Raw genomic sequence first — 15516 nt, 5'->3', positions numbered from 1 at the left:
TTATATTTATGAAGAATCCGCACTATTGCAAGCGGATCGTTCATAACTGCCGATTCCAACATTATCATTTGCTAGTAAACAATTTTTGAAAACATCAACAGGTCCTTGTCGTATAAATTTTAACCTTTACTAACCAGAGATCAGTTTGTTTATATTTATTATTATGATGAAATTAAAATTTTATATGAAATTTTGAGTAAGTGGTTTTAGTTCATAAAAGAAGAGCAGCTTGAAACTTTTCATAAGTTGTATGGCACCTAACAAGAGATAGCATTGTAAACATTTGAAATGTTTAGGTTTTTATGTAATGTATATCACTTATATCATTGCTTACTTTATTTAGACTACTGAAATGGACTAGTTAGTACAAAACAATCGCACTAACTGTTTTGAGGGTAACCGGCATGCTAAGTCCAGGAGTATGCCTAAAAGGAGGTAAAAAGGGAGAGTATGCATAAAGGTGTATGCATAAAATAGGAACTGATGTGTACTTTTTGCATAAATATTGAAACTTTGAGGCATTAGTTAATGGGTCATATAAGCAGCGGCAACATAGGGAAAAAAGGCAGCTTACCTCAATCCTGTGTTCTGTACTTAGCCAGCTGGTATTTTAAGAGTGAACTGCTGAACATATTGACTATAAACTAGTGGAGCCACAATAAGTCAAAATCTTCTAAGTTTTCTGGTGTTAGTTTATTACATCAAATTGCATAAGTTATAAAAATTGGAGAGACAAATTATAAGATGGTAAAATGAAAAGAAACTTAAAGCACTATAGTTACAAGTTTCGAATTACTGGCGTTGATTGTAGAATTGTACTTAGTAATAATCGCTAAGGTGTGTAGGTTACAATAGCTTAAACTTGTGAAAATAATTTATTTTATGTGTAGCTGATAAGCATAGCTTATGATTTATCTATATTCAAAATATAACTTGACAGTGTGGGTAGACATGGAGAAATTATGTTATGCATAACTAATCCACACACAACATCAGTGTTAAATTTGCTTTGTCAGTTCATTTTATTTTGACTATGGACAGTTTTTGTACTTTTGCTTGTGATGCGGAAACTAATTTAATTATTACTGATTCAGGTACAAGTGAAGGTGTTATTCTATATTAGGCAATACTGATATTTACCACTAAAAGATACTTCTCTATTCTATAAGTCCAGCAATTAAAATTAACTTAACAAAATTCTAAACAATAATATTAATGACCAAAGATTAAAATAGCCAATAAAAGCTACTTCCTTACTCGAATGGCTGTCCATGTTTGCTTGCTCGGTCTCGTACCCCTGCGAGTTTCAACAATCAGACGATAGTCATGACAGTCCTTATGTATAGAGAGGCTCGGTAGTTGAGACAGGGAAGTAGAAGATGATCAACTGATGATGAAGAGAAGGAGGCTCTATAGATAGGAAAGATATAGAGGCTCCAGAGGCAAAGGGAAACGCCTCAGCAGGCAGAGGAAGCCTCAGCAGGTCCTTGAGAAGGAGAGATAAATAGACCGACCGATAGACGCTGAGTCGTTAGAGCTGTTTTCTTTTATAGATATGTCAGTCTGTGAGAAGGTGTTTAGGCAGGCAGGGTCTGTTCATTATGTTGCAGCAGGTTAGCAATTGAGTGAACTTGTCTTACGTCATGGAAGTGTAAGGATTGGAAATTATGACTAACTCCAATTGTCTTGGTCATGTCCGCTACAGGTCTGATATCTTTTAATGGTTTTCTGGCATGTCAATTGATGTCTCTTTCCTCATGGGCTACTTCCACAAGAGGTTTCTGAGCTGCTTGTAGATGAGTATATGATGACTGTCTTTATTGCTGGTCCTCTAATGTATTAGTTGTTATGTTCATTGTAATACTGCATGTCTCCGGTGTTTACTCGTTTCTCCATTTAGCTATCTGCTTTTGCTAATACATCTATACAACAAAATGTTTCATGTGAATTTCTACATTCTTATTTCATTTATAGTCATTTTTTAGGTTGGTTTGTCCCTAAACATATTATGTATTAAGCTGTCTGTTATTTTTTACAGTGGACCATTCTGGGACTTGCTGAATAAGAAATTTTAAAGTTTTTTACAGGGTTGGCCGATTAAAATCAAACGATTTAAATCATTGATTTAAATCATTCTAAAAAAATCATGTTCAATGATTTTTTATCTTTTCCATGTCAAAGGCTGTGATTTAAATCATTATAAAATATCATGTTCAATGATTTTTTTATCTTTTCCATGTCAAAGGCTGTGATTTAAATCATTCTAAAATATCATGTTTGATTTAATTTGGTCAAAATTCAAATAAAAACAACTTTTAATAAATTAGAGTGATGCAAAATTTTTTTGCCATGTTGCTAATGTTTTCATGTGGCACACTTCAATAAAATAAACTAATATTATGTTAGCGGTTTTAAAAAAAGGTGGCAATTGATATTTTCAAAAAAAATCCGATTTAAATAAAAAAATTCTGATTTAAATCAAAAAAATCCGATTTGGTTTTTTAAATCATGATTTTTCCAACCCTAGTTTTTAATTGCGTTTTATACCAAAACTGAGTTTAACAGAATTAAAGCGTTTCTATTATCTGTGCATATCAGAAAGACTAATTCTTTTAGCATGGTCACAATTCAATATCAAAGAAACAATTCTATACCTAATATGGATATTATACCTATTAAGGAAATGCATAATACAAATCTTAATATTTGAAGATGCATAAACTGGTTAAATCTACAAAAGTTTATTGGAAATGCATCTCTGACATTCAAAGCTATTCCAAGTTATATTTCGCAACTACAACTTCCTGTTTAGAGCATTTAGAAATATCAAATTAAACATCCTGGAACAGAATTATTGAATACTTTTTGCTTCCAGTTATGGCTACCTTGGTAGTTACTTTGCAGTCAATTATGCCTGTACAATTCTGACTGCATTCTAAATTCCTACATTTTTTTGTGAAACCAGCTTAGTGTGACCTTGGTGTGACCTTAGTGTGACTAATGTCTTGGTTCAAGTCATTGTTTTATATTCTCAATCGTTTTAGGTTAAGTTAGCAACGCAATTTGAAGACTAAATAATCTACAAAACATCTTTGACTTCATACAAGGTTGGCACATTTTGATGCTCAAACTATTACTTCACAATATAATATTTTTAAAAGCACAGCTTAATCAATCTTCATGTTTTTTCTTCAACTAATATTGTTATTTTTAAATTTTTTATCGTGCTCATCTCAGCTGCATATATATCTGAAGAGGTTGAGGAAGTTTTATATCACAAATCAATGTTTCAATTGGCAGACCAGTTGTCCGCTTAAACTTAACAGAACAAGCTGGAATGAGTGCTCCAAGGCCACGACCAGTCACAGCCAAAGTGAGACGCCCGCTTCCTGCTGGTACATACAGAGCCAAAAAAAATGTTGATTTGCTATCAGACAGCACCGGCTCGACTGAGTCACTCATCTCTTGCATCGATGAAGATGAGCTGAGCTCTGTTAATCGCGGTGATTCAGAGACCAGGTGGGCTTCTTAGCTTGCAACCAGCATCTTCAGTAACATCTGTTTCTTATTGGATCATATGAGTTTCATCATATATTCTTGCTTCTATTCATTTTACCAGAGTGCATTCTACAGTTTTTTGCCAAACAAGTTCAGAAGTTTATGGAACGACAAATGGTTATTACAGTCCAATTTTAAAATGATCGAGTCATCTACATTTAGTTAGCTTTTAATCCCATCTCATCATAACCAGGATACAGTATTTAATTTTGTTGGTAAGAATAATCTGAATGGTACACTATTTTGATATACATGCGCAAGTAAATATTTGCAATTTATAACTTGCAGTCATGCGCTTACAAGTCAGAGGTCTGGAGTCTCTAGATCTACCGACAGCAATACAAATAACAACAATCGTGAAACACTTTCAGAGACGAGCTTCTCCAATCGTATCATAAGGTGAGGGAGTTTTTTTGTTCAGATCATCGATTTGTCTGTTTAGAATTAACCACACTCTTGCTGGAGGCTTGATAGTTTGACTTGAAATATTGATAGCAGTTTGGGCTATACTATAGTACCTCTATTCAACCTAATATATATGACCTACTTGTGTCATATTTGACCTACATATCTGACTCTATTCTACCTAATTTATATGACCTACTTGTGTCATATCTGACCTACATATATGACCTACATATCTGACTCTATTCTAATTAGTTTATATGACCTACTTATGTCATATCTTATCTAAACTACTTATAGTATTGACCTGCTTATAGTCCATCTAACCTTCCTTTGGTATGCATAGCCTTCTTGTAGTGTGCGTTCATCAAGCATAAGAGATGTACTTGACCTACATATAATATGTATATGGCATAGTTGTTGTCTGATCTATTTATAGTAAATGTGGTCTATTTATTCATGTATATGACTTACTTATAGTATTCTGACCTACTTGGATTATGTCCGATGAACTATAACCATATCCCTTGGCCCCTGATATATTTAATGTACCTCATACCTTTTTGGTAACAATCAATCAAGGCTGTCACTATCAAATGGTGTCTGGTCACACTTATTATTCAAGAGCTCAAAGGCTTATTTCTTATGATCATAGAGGGAAGGCACCGGTTAGATCCTAAACACAATAAGTCGTCATTTGTTAAAATTTCGATGAAAAACTGCTTTCTCTTATTGGACATCTACTCACGTGTCTGGTATTTATCAATAACTGACATAAACTAATTTATCCTAATAACCAGTAAATTATGTCATAAGATCTCATTTCATTGATACTTTCACTTGATTTTATTGTATCCATTACCCTTGGTTTTACATCCTTGTGGAGTAGCACAATTGTTGGCAAAACAGACATTGCATTGATTGGCTGAAAGCAAACTGTTGTCAGATTTCCAGTTCTTGCTAAAAAAAATCTTCAAAATCTTAATGAGATGCTATAAAAAGTTTGCTAAATGAACGTATGCCCTTTCCTAACCTAAGACACAAATGTGTTGGTCTCCAAACACCGGAACAGGTTATTTATTGGCAATAAACTGTGTACTGCCTGTGTATTAACTGTGTATATTTTAGTTATTCCAAGTTATTTGAGCGGACAGTGAAAATATCATAAATGGAATAGCTATAGTCATCTGGTGTCTTCCTCTTAAAATACAGACTTTCAGTTGCACAGTGTTTTGCTGCTGTAACAACTTACCAGGATACCAATTGTTGTCTTTTCAAATTTACAAGGTAATTTTGTCTTTTGATTCATTCGCAGTTTAACTTCGTAACTGAAAATCAATTCAGTGTTTTTAGAACATCCAATGGCTAAAATCGAAATATTGTGTTTTCTCAGTGGTCAGCATCGTGCAGTAGCCTCAGCTTTAATGTAAACAGATTTAAACCACTCAGAAGGCTCCTCGCGCGCTACCGTATTTGGATACAGTATATGGATCAGGACTATTTTCACACCAGCAGTCAGTTTGTTGACAAATGTCTGTCGGTTAAACAAGTATTTGTGTTGATAAAACTTTCCGGGGAAGTGATGATAGTTGGTGCAGATTGTGGATATCACCAAAATGTCAGCATGATTTTACCTATTTATTTTTTGTCTTATCTATTCGGTCTGTTGACAATCAATATTTTTTAAATGAGTTTATTTTTAATAGCGCCAAGTGATTGTTTTACAGCCACTGAGCCAACTGAATAAACCATTTTTGCTTCTTTTTTGGATTATTTTGTTGAGCCATTTGCAAACATTTGACACCGAGCTAGCTCTCTTTGTCATGCTACAGCGAAAAGTCAGCCCTGACATCCGTCACCGAGACGGAAAGCACCGAGGAGATTGGGCCGTGGGAAAAGTGGATGATAAAGAAAACGGAGAGCATGAAGAAACTGTCTCAGCAGAAATCTCAACTCGAGCGACAGCGGAAAAAGTTACTTCGACAGCAGGAGCTTGAAAAGCAGGAAAAAGAAATGAAAGCTGAGAGGCTTCGTAAGGTATGTTTCTGTCGACTGATTGTTAGTTTGCTAAGGAGAAAGAGTTTTGACATGAAAAAATCTAGAAAGAATTTATGTATAGTTGTGCATAAAATTACCTTGTTTAAAAGAAATAATGTTCAAGGTCAAAGTCGAAAAATGTTATGTTAAAGTTTTTTTGTTTGTTGTGTTGGTGAAAGCATATAGTAAAAAAATTTCTAACACATGAGATAATGCAGCTGCAATCATCCGCAATATATAAATTTGTTAGGATTTTTTCGAAAAATAACATCATAGTTTTCTGTATAAGGTCGATAAAGAGAGGTTGAAATTCAATTTCAAACAAAACTCTCATACAACAGTTCCACGTTTTGTGTACGAGTTTTTAAACCATAGATTTATTGTCTCTTAAGCTGACCTTTGGATCAAAACTACCCATAATTCCAAGTCCTCTCACTGGCTGCTCCTTTGTTAGGCCATAGTTTTAGCATGTACTACATGATCCTTGATATTTCTAATGCACTCATACATGTCTATCTGTGTCATATCTAATATACTTATAATACTTCATCAACAATCAATTATATACCATTACAATTATTTATAATTGTTTATAGACAAGAGAACTTTTTTCTAAGTACATGTATTTTGTAGCTCTTCAGCTTCTATTCATTTTGTGGATTTACTCGTAACACCCAGAGTGATCGGTCTCATGATATACTGCAGTTATATACTTGTAACACCTAAAGTGGTCGTCTCATGATATACTGCAGGGATATTCTTGTAACACCCAGAGTGATCGGTCTCATGATGTACTGCAGTGATATACTTGTAACACCCAGAGTGATCACCTCATGATATAATGCAATGATATACTTGTAACACCCAGAGTGGTCGTCTCATGATATACTGCAGTAATATACTTGTAACAAACAAAGTGGTCGTCTCATGATATACTGCAGTGATATACTTGTAACACCTAGAGTGGTCATCTCATGATATACTGCAGTGATATACTTGTAACACCCAGAGTGGTCGTCTCATGATATACTGCAGTGATTTACTTGTAACACCCAGTGTGGTCGTCTCATGATATACTGTAGTGATTTACTTGTAACACCCAGAGTGGTCGTCTCATGATACACTGCAGTGATATACTTGTAACACCCAGAGTGGTCGTCTCATAATATACTGCAGTGATATACTTGTAACACCCAGAGTGGTCGTCTCATGATATACTGCGGTGATATACTTGTAACACCCAGAGTGGTTGTCTCATGATATACTGCAGTGATTTACTTGTAACACCCAGAGTGGTCGTCTCATGATATACTGCAGTGATATACTTGTAACACCCAGAGTGGTTGTCTCATGATATACTGCAGTGATTTACTTGTAACACCCAGAGTGGTTGTCTCATGATATACTGCAGTGATTTACTTGTAACACCCAGAGTGGTTGTCTCATGATATACTGCAGTGATATACTTGTAACACCCAGAGTAGTTGTCTCATGATATACTGCAGTGATTTACTTGTAACACCCAGAGTGGTCGTCTCATGATATACTGCAGTGATTTACTTGTAACACCCAGAGTGGTCGTCTCATGATATACTGCAGTGATATACTTGTAACACCCAGTGTGGTCGTCTCATGATATACTGCAGTGATATACTTGTAACACCCAGAGTGGTCGTCTCATGATATACTGCGGTGATTTACTTGTAACACCTAGTTTTTAGCACCTGAACACTAGTTTACCAATAACAGAGATTCTTATTTCATTTAATACATGTTGTTTTTACCAACTTGTAGCAAGCCCTTGGTTATTTGTGCTGTTAGCATTGTAGAATATGTTTTATTATCCTAAACATTTTCAATGAAAGGTATTGAATATGTTTTGGATGAAATAATATGACATATGCGATTTCAATTCTTGTGAACCTTTAAGAAAAATGTTCTTTCTGTTTTTTCTGCGGTATTGTTAACATGTTAACATAATGCAAACTATAATTATATCTGATAAGGCTATGTGAATAACTCATTATATGGTGAATACGCATGTCATGGCCTAAAGCTGAGGTTGTTTCCTCCTGACATATACATGTAGCTTTACAATGTTACATGTTGTTCATTTGTGTATTTGGAAACTATTTCATACAGCTGAACTTCACCATGCTATCACTTCTGCATACGAATTATTCTATACATGGCGTAACATTTGAGCAAAAGATTTTCAGATATACACAGTAATTTATTGCATACAACATCCAAAATTTTCAAAAAATCATGGATAAACTGGCAGAAATTAAAATTTAAAACCCATACTAGAATATATATAGATTGAGTAACTTTACACAGTATAGCATGTAAGTCACATGTATCCAATGTAAGTCGCATGTATCTCATGAAAGTCACGTTTATCTCATGTAAGTCACATGCATCTCATGTAAGTCACATATAGCTCATGTAAGTTACATGTATCTCATTTAAGCTACATGTATCTCATGTAAGCCACATGTATCTCATGTAAATCACATGTATCTCATGTAAGTCATGTGTATCTCATGTAAGTCACATGCATCTCATGTAAGTCACATATATCTCATGTAAGTTACATGTATCTCATTTAAGCTACATGTATCTCATGTAAGCCACATGTATCTCATGTAAGTCACATGTATCTCATGTAAGTCATGTGTATCTCATGTAAGTAACATGCATCTCATGTACGTCACATATATCTCATGTAAGTTACATGTATCTCATTTAAGCTACATGTATCTCATGTAAGCCACATGTATCTCATGTAAGCCACATGTATCTCATTAAGCTACATGTATCTCATGTAAGTCACATGTATCTCATGTAAGTCACATGTATCTCATGTAAGTTACATGCATCTCATGTAAGTCACATATATCTCATGTAAGTTACATGCATCTCATGTAAGTCACATATATCTCATGTAAGTTACATATATCTCATGTAAGTTACATGTATCTCATTTAAGTTACATGTATCTCATTTAAGTTACATGTATCTCATGTAAGTTACATGTATCTCATTTAGGTTACATGTATCTCATTTAAGTTAAATGTATCTCATGTAAATCACATGTATCTCATGTGAGTCACATGTATCTCATGTAAGTCACATATATCTCATGTAAGTTACATGTATCTCATTTAAGTTACATGTATCTCATTTAAGTTACATGTATCTCATGGAAGTCACATGTATCTCATGTAAGTTACATGTATCTCATGTAAGTCTCATGTATCTCCAGCAAGTCCCATGTATCTCATGTGAGTCACATGTTTCTCGTGCGAGTCTCATGTATCTCATGTAAGTCACATGTTTCTCATGTGAGCCACATGCATCTCATGAAGTCAGAGTAACGTCTGCCGCATATATCTGTTTCTTACTTTTGAGTTTAGGCATTGTTGGTCCTACAGTTGCGTACGTGTGACTCATTGGTGAAGTAACAATAAAATCATATTTCTATTAGTTAACCTTTTACATATGATTGAGGATTTTTTGATTTTAGATTTCGCTTAGTTTCTTACCATGGCTGAGATTGTTTGAAGTAATTATCATTGTTTTTGACTCCAGAAAAAGTGACACAAAATGTAATTTATTTTTATCACAATATTTTTTCCAACATGTAATTGCCATATGAAAAGCAAATCACATTGAGCCGTGAGTTCAACTGTACTAAATATGTGGTAGTGCAGTCAAACCTCAAAGTATACATTTGTTTATGTAGCAATCACTGGTATTAGTTACAGCACCATACTGTTTGGCTGTGGGATTAGTTTGTTATATTGATGAGTACCTCTCTGCATAAATTTTGTTTTATTACAATTTACAGCGGTTGGTTTGACCAAAAATACTGAAAACACTTTTCAAACGCTTCTAGCAAAATTTATTTCACTGTTAGACTTCGTAGCATATGAAGTTCTGTTTTCGGCACATTTGTCCCATTTGCATGACTCACAAAAGCATTAATTTGTGTAACATCGCTGAATAATCATTCATATGGATTACAATCAGAGGCTCCTTGTGTCTCGAATGTAACTACTTTACTGATTCACAATAATGACCATAGCTAATATCAAGGTCAACACAAATTAGGTGCATAACTTTAATTAAACTTTGCAGGAAGGTAAGAAATAAAATACCTTGACACCTACTACAAAATTTCATAATTTAAGCCCTAAAAAGCACTCATATTCATCACAAAAAAGGTTAGCATCGCCTGTGATGAGATCATTTTTATTGTCATGAAATACCATGTTATTTGTGACAAATAACACTTGGTACAAAGTGCAGATGTTTCAGAAAACAGTTTCATGAAATGGCAGCGCACAATCGATGGAATATAAATATATAAATCTCAAAGTTTTTGTTTGTGTGTAGTTTGTGTGTGTGTCTGTGTGTAGTTTGTGTGTGTGTCTGTGACTCTGTGTGTAGTTTGTGTGTGTCTGTGACTGTGTGTAGTTTGTGTGTGTGTCTGTGACTCTGTGTGTAGTTTGTGTGTGTGTCTGTGACTCTGTGTGTAGGTTGTGTGTGTGTCTGTGACTCTGTGTGTAGTTTGTGTGTGTGTCTGTGACTCTGTGTGTAGTTTGTGTGTGTGTCTGTGTGTAGTTTGTGTGTGTGTCTGTGTGTAGTTTGTGTGTGTGTCTGTGACTCTGTGTGTAGTTTGTGTGTGTGTCTGTGTGTAGTTTGTGTGTGTGTCTGTGTGTAGTTTGTTTTGTCCAGCTATAGCTATTAAAATTTAAAGATGAAGAATCAGTATCGCAGAAGATTTTATCTGGAAACCTCCCATTCACCAGGCAAATGCCTTATAATTAAGCTACACGAGTTTGATGGATTCATTGGGAATATATGTTGCTGTGTGGGTGAAAATATGTTACCGCTCTCTGCTACAGTGCGACGTAATTTTATGCTTGTTCTCACGGCTCTTATTAGTAAGCTTGCTCAAATTAACCATTGGCTATGTGCCAGGCAACTACATTACCTTTCACTGTTCATAACCTGATTTTTAATACCTGTGCAACGCCTGGCATTTCACTAGTTTGAGAATAAATCCGCTGTGCGTATTTCCTATTTCATACAGTTTTAGTGTCCATTATTTCAGACTTGGATAAAAGCAATACTTTACAAGAAATTGCATATTTACATTCGTTTATTATTAATCAACCCGTCTGCCGACCGGTCAGAAAGTGCTCTCTTGGCCGTGTACATCTGCATAGGTTGCGGATAGTTTCATTTTAACTTTTATCTACCCATTGCATGATTTACTGTTGTAAGGAGTGGCTGGAGCATAAAAATGAAGAGAGGGCAAAGGCTGAAAGACGTCAGATGTTGAGAGAGAGAAGAAAGAGACATGAAGAAGAGGCAAAAAAACAGAAAATTGAGGAGGCATCTCAAAGGAAGTGGGTAACTTAGTCCATGCTCTATGTACTAGGATAGAGATAGTTGGTAGCTGTGTCCTTGCTCTAGGTTAGGGGCAGCCGAACGTTTTTGCTAGTTGACCGAATTTTAGAAATCACTGAGGTAGTAACATTCTATTGTGTTGGTGTTATCCTGTCTGTTCCATTTCCTTCTGGTGGCTCCAGTAGCAGTATCAGTTCTAGTAGCAGATTGACTACCGTTTTTCACATGGAACAATATTGACACAGGTAATGAACAATATTTATTCTACTTTCAAGCAGAATATAAATTATCATAAATGATGCATTTACACTGACATACATCAAAGTATGTATTCATACAGAATGCACTACTAATGTAGTGCACACAAAGTACATACTTGCACTAAAGTTCTAATGACTCGAATGGAATTGTAGTCTAGTTCCATCAGGGTACATGCTAATCTCATTGATTGATTAATGAAGTTGGTTTTGCATGAGGATGGATCGTTGTTTAGATTTGATAAGGTTCATCTTGAAAAATTCAGACTCGCGTAGATTTGTTGATGAGAATATTGTACACAACCAAAGTGTTAGTCATGGTGGGGTACAATGTCTCTGCTGCAGCTTTGGTACAAAAATCCGGGGTCAAGACATTTTCTGTAGCTCACATGTCACATAGTTCCATCTGTATGGCAGCCACTGACATGTCAATAGGAAGTTAACCTATGGCCAGCGCTCAAACATCATCTATTCTAGCAATCAAAGGCTCTTATATAAGCTGAGTCAACCTTTCAATTTTGTCAGTCACTCAAATGCTTTGAAGACTCCTGACTCAGGGTGTTGATATGGTCACAGTAGAGTTAGACATCAGTATCCTCTCCTGACTCAGGTTGTTGATATGGTCACAGTAGAGTTAGACATCAGTATCCTCTCCTGACCCAGGTTGTTGATATGGTCACAATAGAGTTAGACATCAGTATCCTCTCCTGACTCAGGCTGTTGATATGGTCACAGTAGAGTCAGACGTCAGTATCCTCTCCTGACTCAGGTTGTTGATATGGTCACAGTAGAGTTAGACATCAGTATTCTCTCCTGACTCAGGTTGTTATATGGTCACAGTAGAGTTAGACATCAGTATCCTCTCCTGACTCAGGTTGTTGATATGGTCACAGTAGAGTTAGACATCAGTATTCTCTCCTGACTCAGGTTGTTGATATGGTCACAGTAGAGTTAGACATCAGTATCCTCTCCTGACCCAGGTTGTTGATATGGTCACAATAGAGTTAGACATCAGTATCCTCTCCTGACTCAGGTTGTTGATATCGTCACAGTTGAGTCAGACATCAGTATCCTCTCCTGACTCAGGCTGTTGATATGGTCACAGTAGAGTTAGACATCAGTACCCTCTCTTTCATCTCGCGGTAACCTAAGGCAAGGAAAGTGCAGCATATCTGTTTGAATGTCACTTCTGAATAATGATAGCTGCAACCCAAATGACTTCACAGCTCAATGAAGGTCACATCTTGATTTGTCCTTCCCTTGCATCTTCATATTGAGTGTGTTGAGGTGCCCGCAGATGTCAACCAGGGAATCTATATCAGCCATGCGCTCTTCACCTTTGCATGTTAACAAACACAGTCACGTGTTTCAAGAAATGCAAGCCTGTTTTCTCGTAATTGTCATATTCTGCTGAGCATTTCCTTTACTAAACATACTGGGCATCAATATGTCTTAGAAATGGTCTTAGTTTTCTGTGACGAAGAGTTGATTTGCTCTTGAGGTGTTTGATCGTCCTCATTGCATTTGACATAAGCATGAGGAAATCTCCATGAGGAACTTACCACAGAGCTGTGTTTGATGAATTATGCAATGGAAAACTGACTCGGTTTCAATCACCCTAACTATCCCTGCTCTTCGCCAGTCGATGCTGGGGCCACATCAGTAGTAATAAAAACACAATTGGTAGTAGACATTCCTGCTTCTCCTTGTTTCTCCAAGGTAACTGTATGCATTGTAAATCCAATTGTGTCTCCTTCAATGTCAGCCAGAAGTAACAGCGCAAAGGTTTTGCAAATATTTGAAACAAAAACCACATTTTACAAACAACTAACATATGATGCAGCTTTCTGTATTCAAGGCATTTTTATATTTTGTACTTCACAGCCATTACATAAACATTATAGCAAAATTGTATTTTTGTATAACATATCATGAAAACAGAAATATATTTACCTGATAAATATGGTTAGACGTGCCACATCCAAATTATCTGTTGATACTTCTAGGGCTAACGACTACCATTGTGCATTACTTTGCAACTTTATACACGCAAGACTTTAGTAGATCAGCAAAGCTGTTTGGTGCCACTGCTTCTGCAAGCAATTTGACACGTGCAAGGAAGCCTCCACAACTCTCTTCTCCAGTCAAGTGAAGTTTTGTAACACTGCAGTCTCTGACATAAATGCCATTCTCAAACATTCATTTTTTTCTTTTCTTCTTCGAGATCCTGGTAAAAACATTTGACCAAATTTTCTCTGCCCTTAGGATTGTAGTATCTCTGAATGTTAGTGTTCTTGATAACAACAACTGTATCATGGCATATCAATCACCGTGGTTTAGTATAATCGGTATGAAAGAAAACTCCATCGTCCAGTCATCATTGAATATTCGCTTAGTGCAGTGGTTCCCAACTGATTGCCCATGGACCCCTAGGGGTCCACAGGAGGTTTTGAGGGGGTCCACAGGCTGGTGCCAGTATTGGTTTTTCTAGCTAGATATTTACAGCTATTTCTGTCTTAGTGGTTGGATCAATGATATAAAACCCTAAAAGGATAGATGACGGCTATCACATGGGCGGGTTTCATGATCGAAGTCTGTTGGGATTGTGCTAGCCTGGGTTTCCAGGCTATTGCAATTCCCGTGGGGTGGTCGCGTTGTCTTGTTAGGTTTTTGGGTCTAGACTTTTATCATTTATGTGCGTCAATCGCTTGATAGTACCTGATTTCCGGTTAGTAGTACAAAACAACACTACCTGTAACCAGCAAACACGTAATTCTCTCTTTCCCTGTTCAATTTCAGCAATATACTAAGATCCATAGAAAATTAAACTTTTCAACTTACTTATTTTTAACAATTTTCAGATTGGTAGGGGCCTTAGTATATGCTTAAATTTAAATATAATTTACCCGAAATCACCCAAACAACGGCCTTTTTCCCTAGTTTTTGATTAATATTTTTCCACCTGTAATATAAAATGGCAAAGTTTTTTGTTGTTGTCACATTGTTTGACCTGGCCAATAAGATGGGACAACAGCAAAGCTGTGCAGTTTAGTTTTCATACTCAAAATCTGAATGCAAAACCAAATTTGGGTCATTTCACAATGGTGACTATTAATATCATGAATGCTTGTTAATGGCAGCTGACTGATCATAATTGTGACACTATTTAGCAACTATATTTATTTGACAACAAATTGAAACCAGCAGATTGGTAAAATAACCAAAGATGTTTATGAAGATAAAACCATTGAAGAATTTTGACCTTCCATGATTCTTCCATATCCACAGACAGCCAAACACGTCCTTCGAACTCTGCTCCCATTTGTGTCTACATACTTATGCGAGTCCGCTTTCTCCTCCATGGTTGTTCTCAAATCGAAACAACAAAACCAACTGGGACTTGAAGACGACATGCGATGCGCTTTGTCAACCATTTCCCCAAAGATTGAGAATTTGGTGAAAAACAAGAAGTATAATCTATCCCACTAACAAACTGAAAATTAATAGTCAAATCAATTTAGCATAGCATTGCTTTATGTAAGTATATAAATAGAAACATGTCAAATCTATTGACTTTTATATTATTCTAATTTTTAATGTACGCCAATTTAAAATGCATTGTTACAAACACCATATATTATGATGTTTATAAAGGGGTCCATGACTTTTAGATAAAGAGCTCAGGGGGTCCATAACTCCAAGGTAGTTGGGAACCACTGGCTTAGTGGGCTGTAACTTCTGCTTTTTTCTCTCCGCTATCCATCATCAATATGTATATTTGCAGATTAATAGAGATATATGAAACAGACCTGAGTGGTCAGCATTAGTATTGGTAGGC

The 15516-nt window shown here is 35.9% G+C and overlaps 1 protein-coding gene across 1 annotated transcript in view; it reads left to right on the top strand.

The window, feature by feature from the left end:
- The first annotated feature begins 79 nt into the window (after nt 1–79).
- LOC137389551 (coiled-coil domain-containing protein 34-like) overlaps nt 80–15516 on the top strand; it is a 25103-nt gene continuing 9666 nt past the window's right edge. The window contains exons 1-5 of the mRNA XM_068075590.1: nt 80–196; nt 3327–3519; nt 3847–3957; nt 5796–6000; nt 11296–11420. Of these exons, the coding sequence (XP_067931691.1) occupies nt 3338–3519; nt 3847–3957; nt 5796–6000; nt 11296–11420 (623 nt within the window). The 5' untranslated portion in view covers nt 80–196; nt 3327–3337. The remainder of the gene's footprint in view (nt 197–3326; nt 3520–3846; nt 3958–5795; nt 6001–11295; nt 11421–15516) is intronic.

The sequence above is a fragment of the Watersipora subatra genome, chromosome 3 (genome assembly GCF_963576615.1).
Source record: "Watersipora subatra chromosome 3, tzWatSuba1.1, whole genome shotgun sequence".
NCBI lineage: Eukaryota > Metazoa > Bryozoa > Gymnolaemata > Cheilostomatida > Watersiporidae > Watersipora > Watersipora subatra.
The sequence above is the reverse complement of the archived record's forward strand: the minus strand, read 5'-3'. Positions and strand labels throughout refer to the sequence as shown.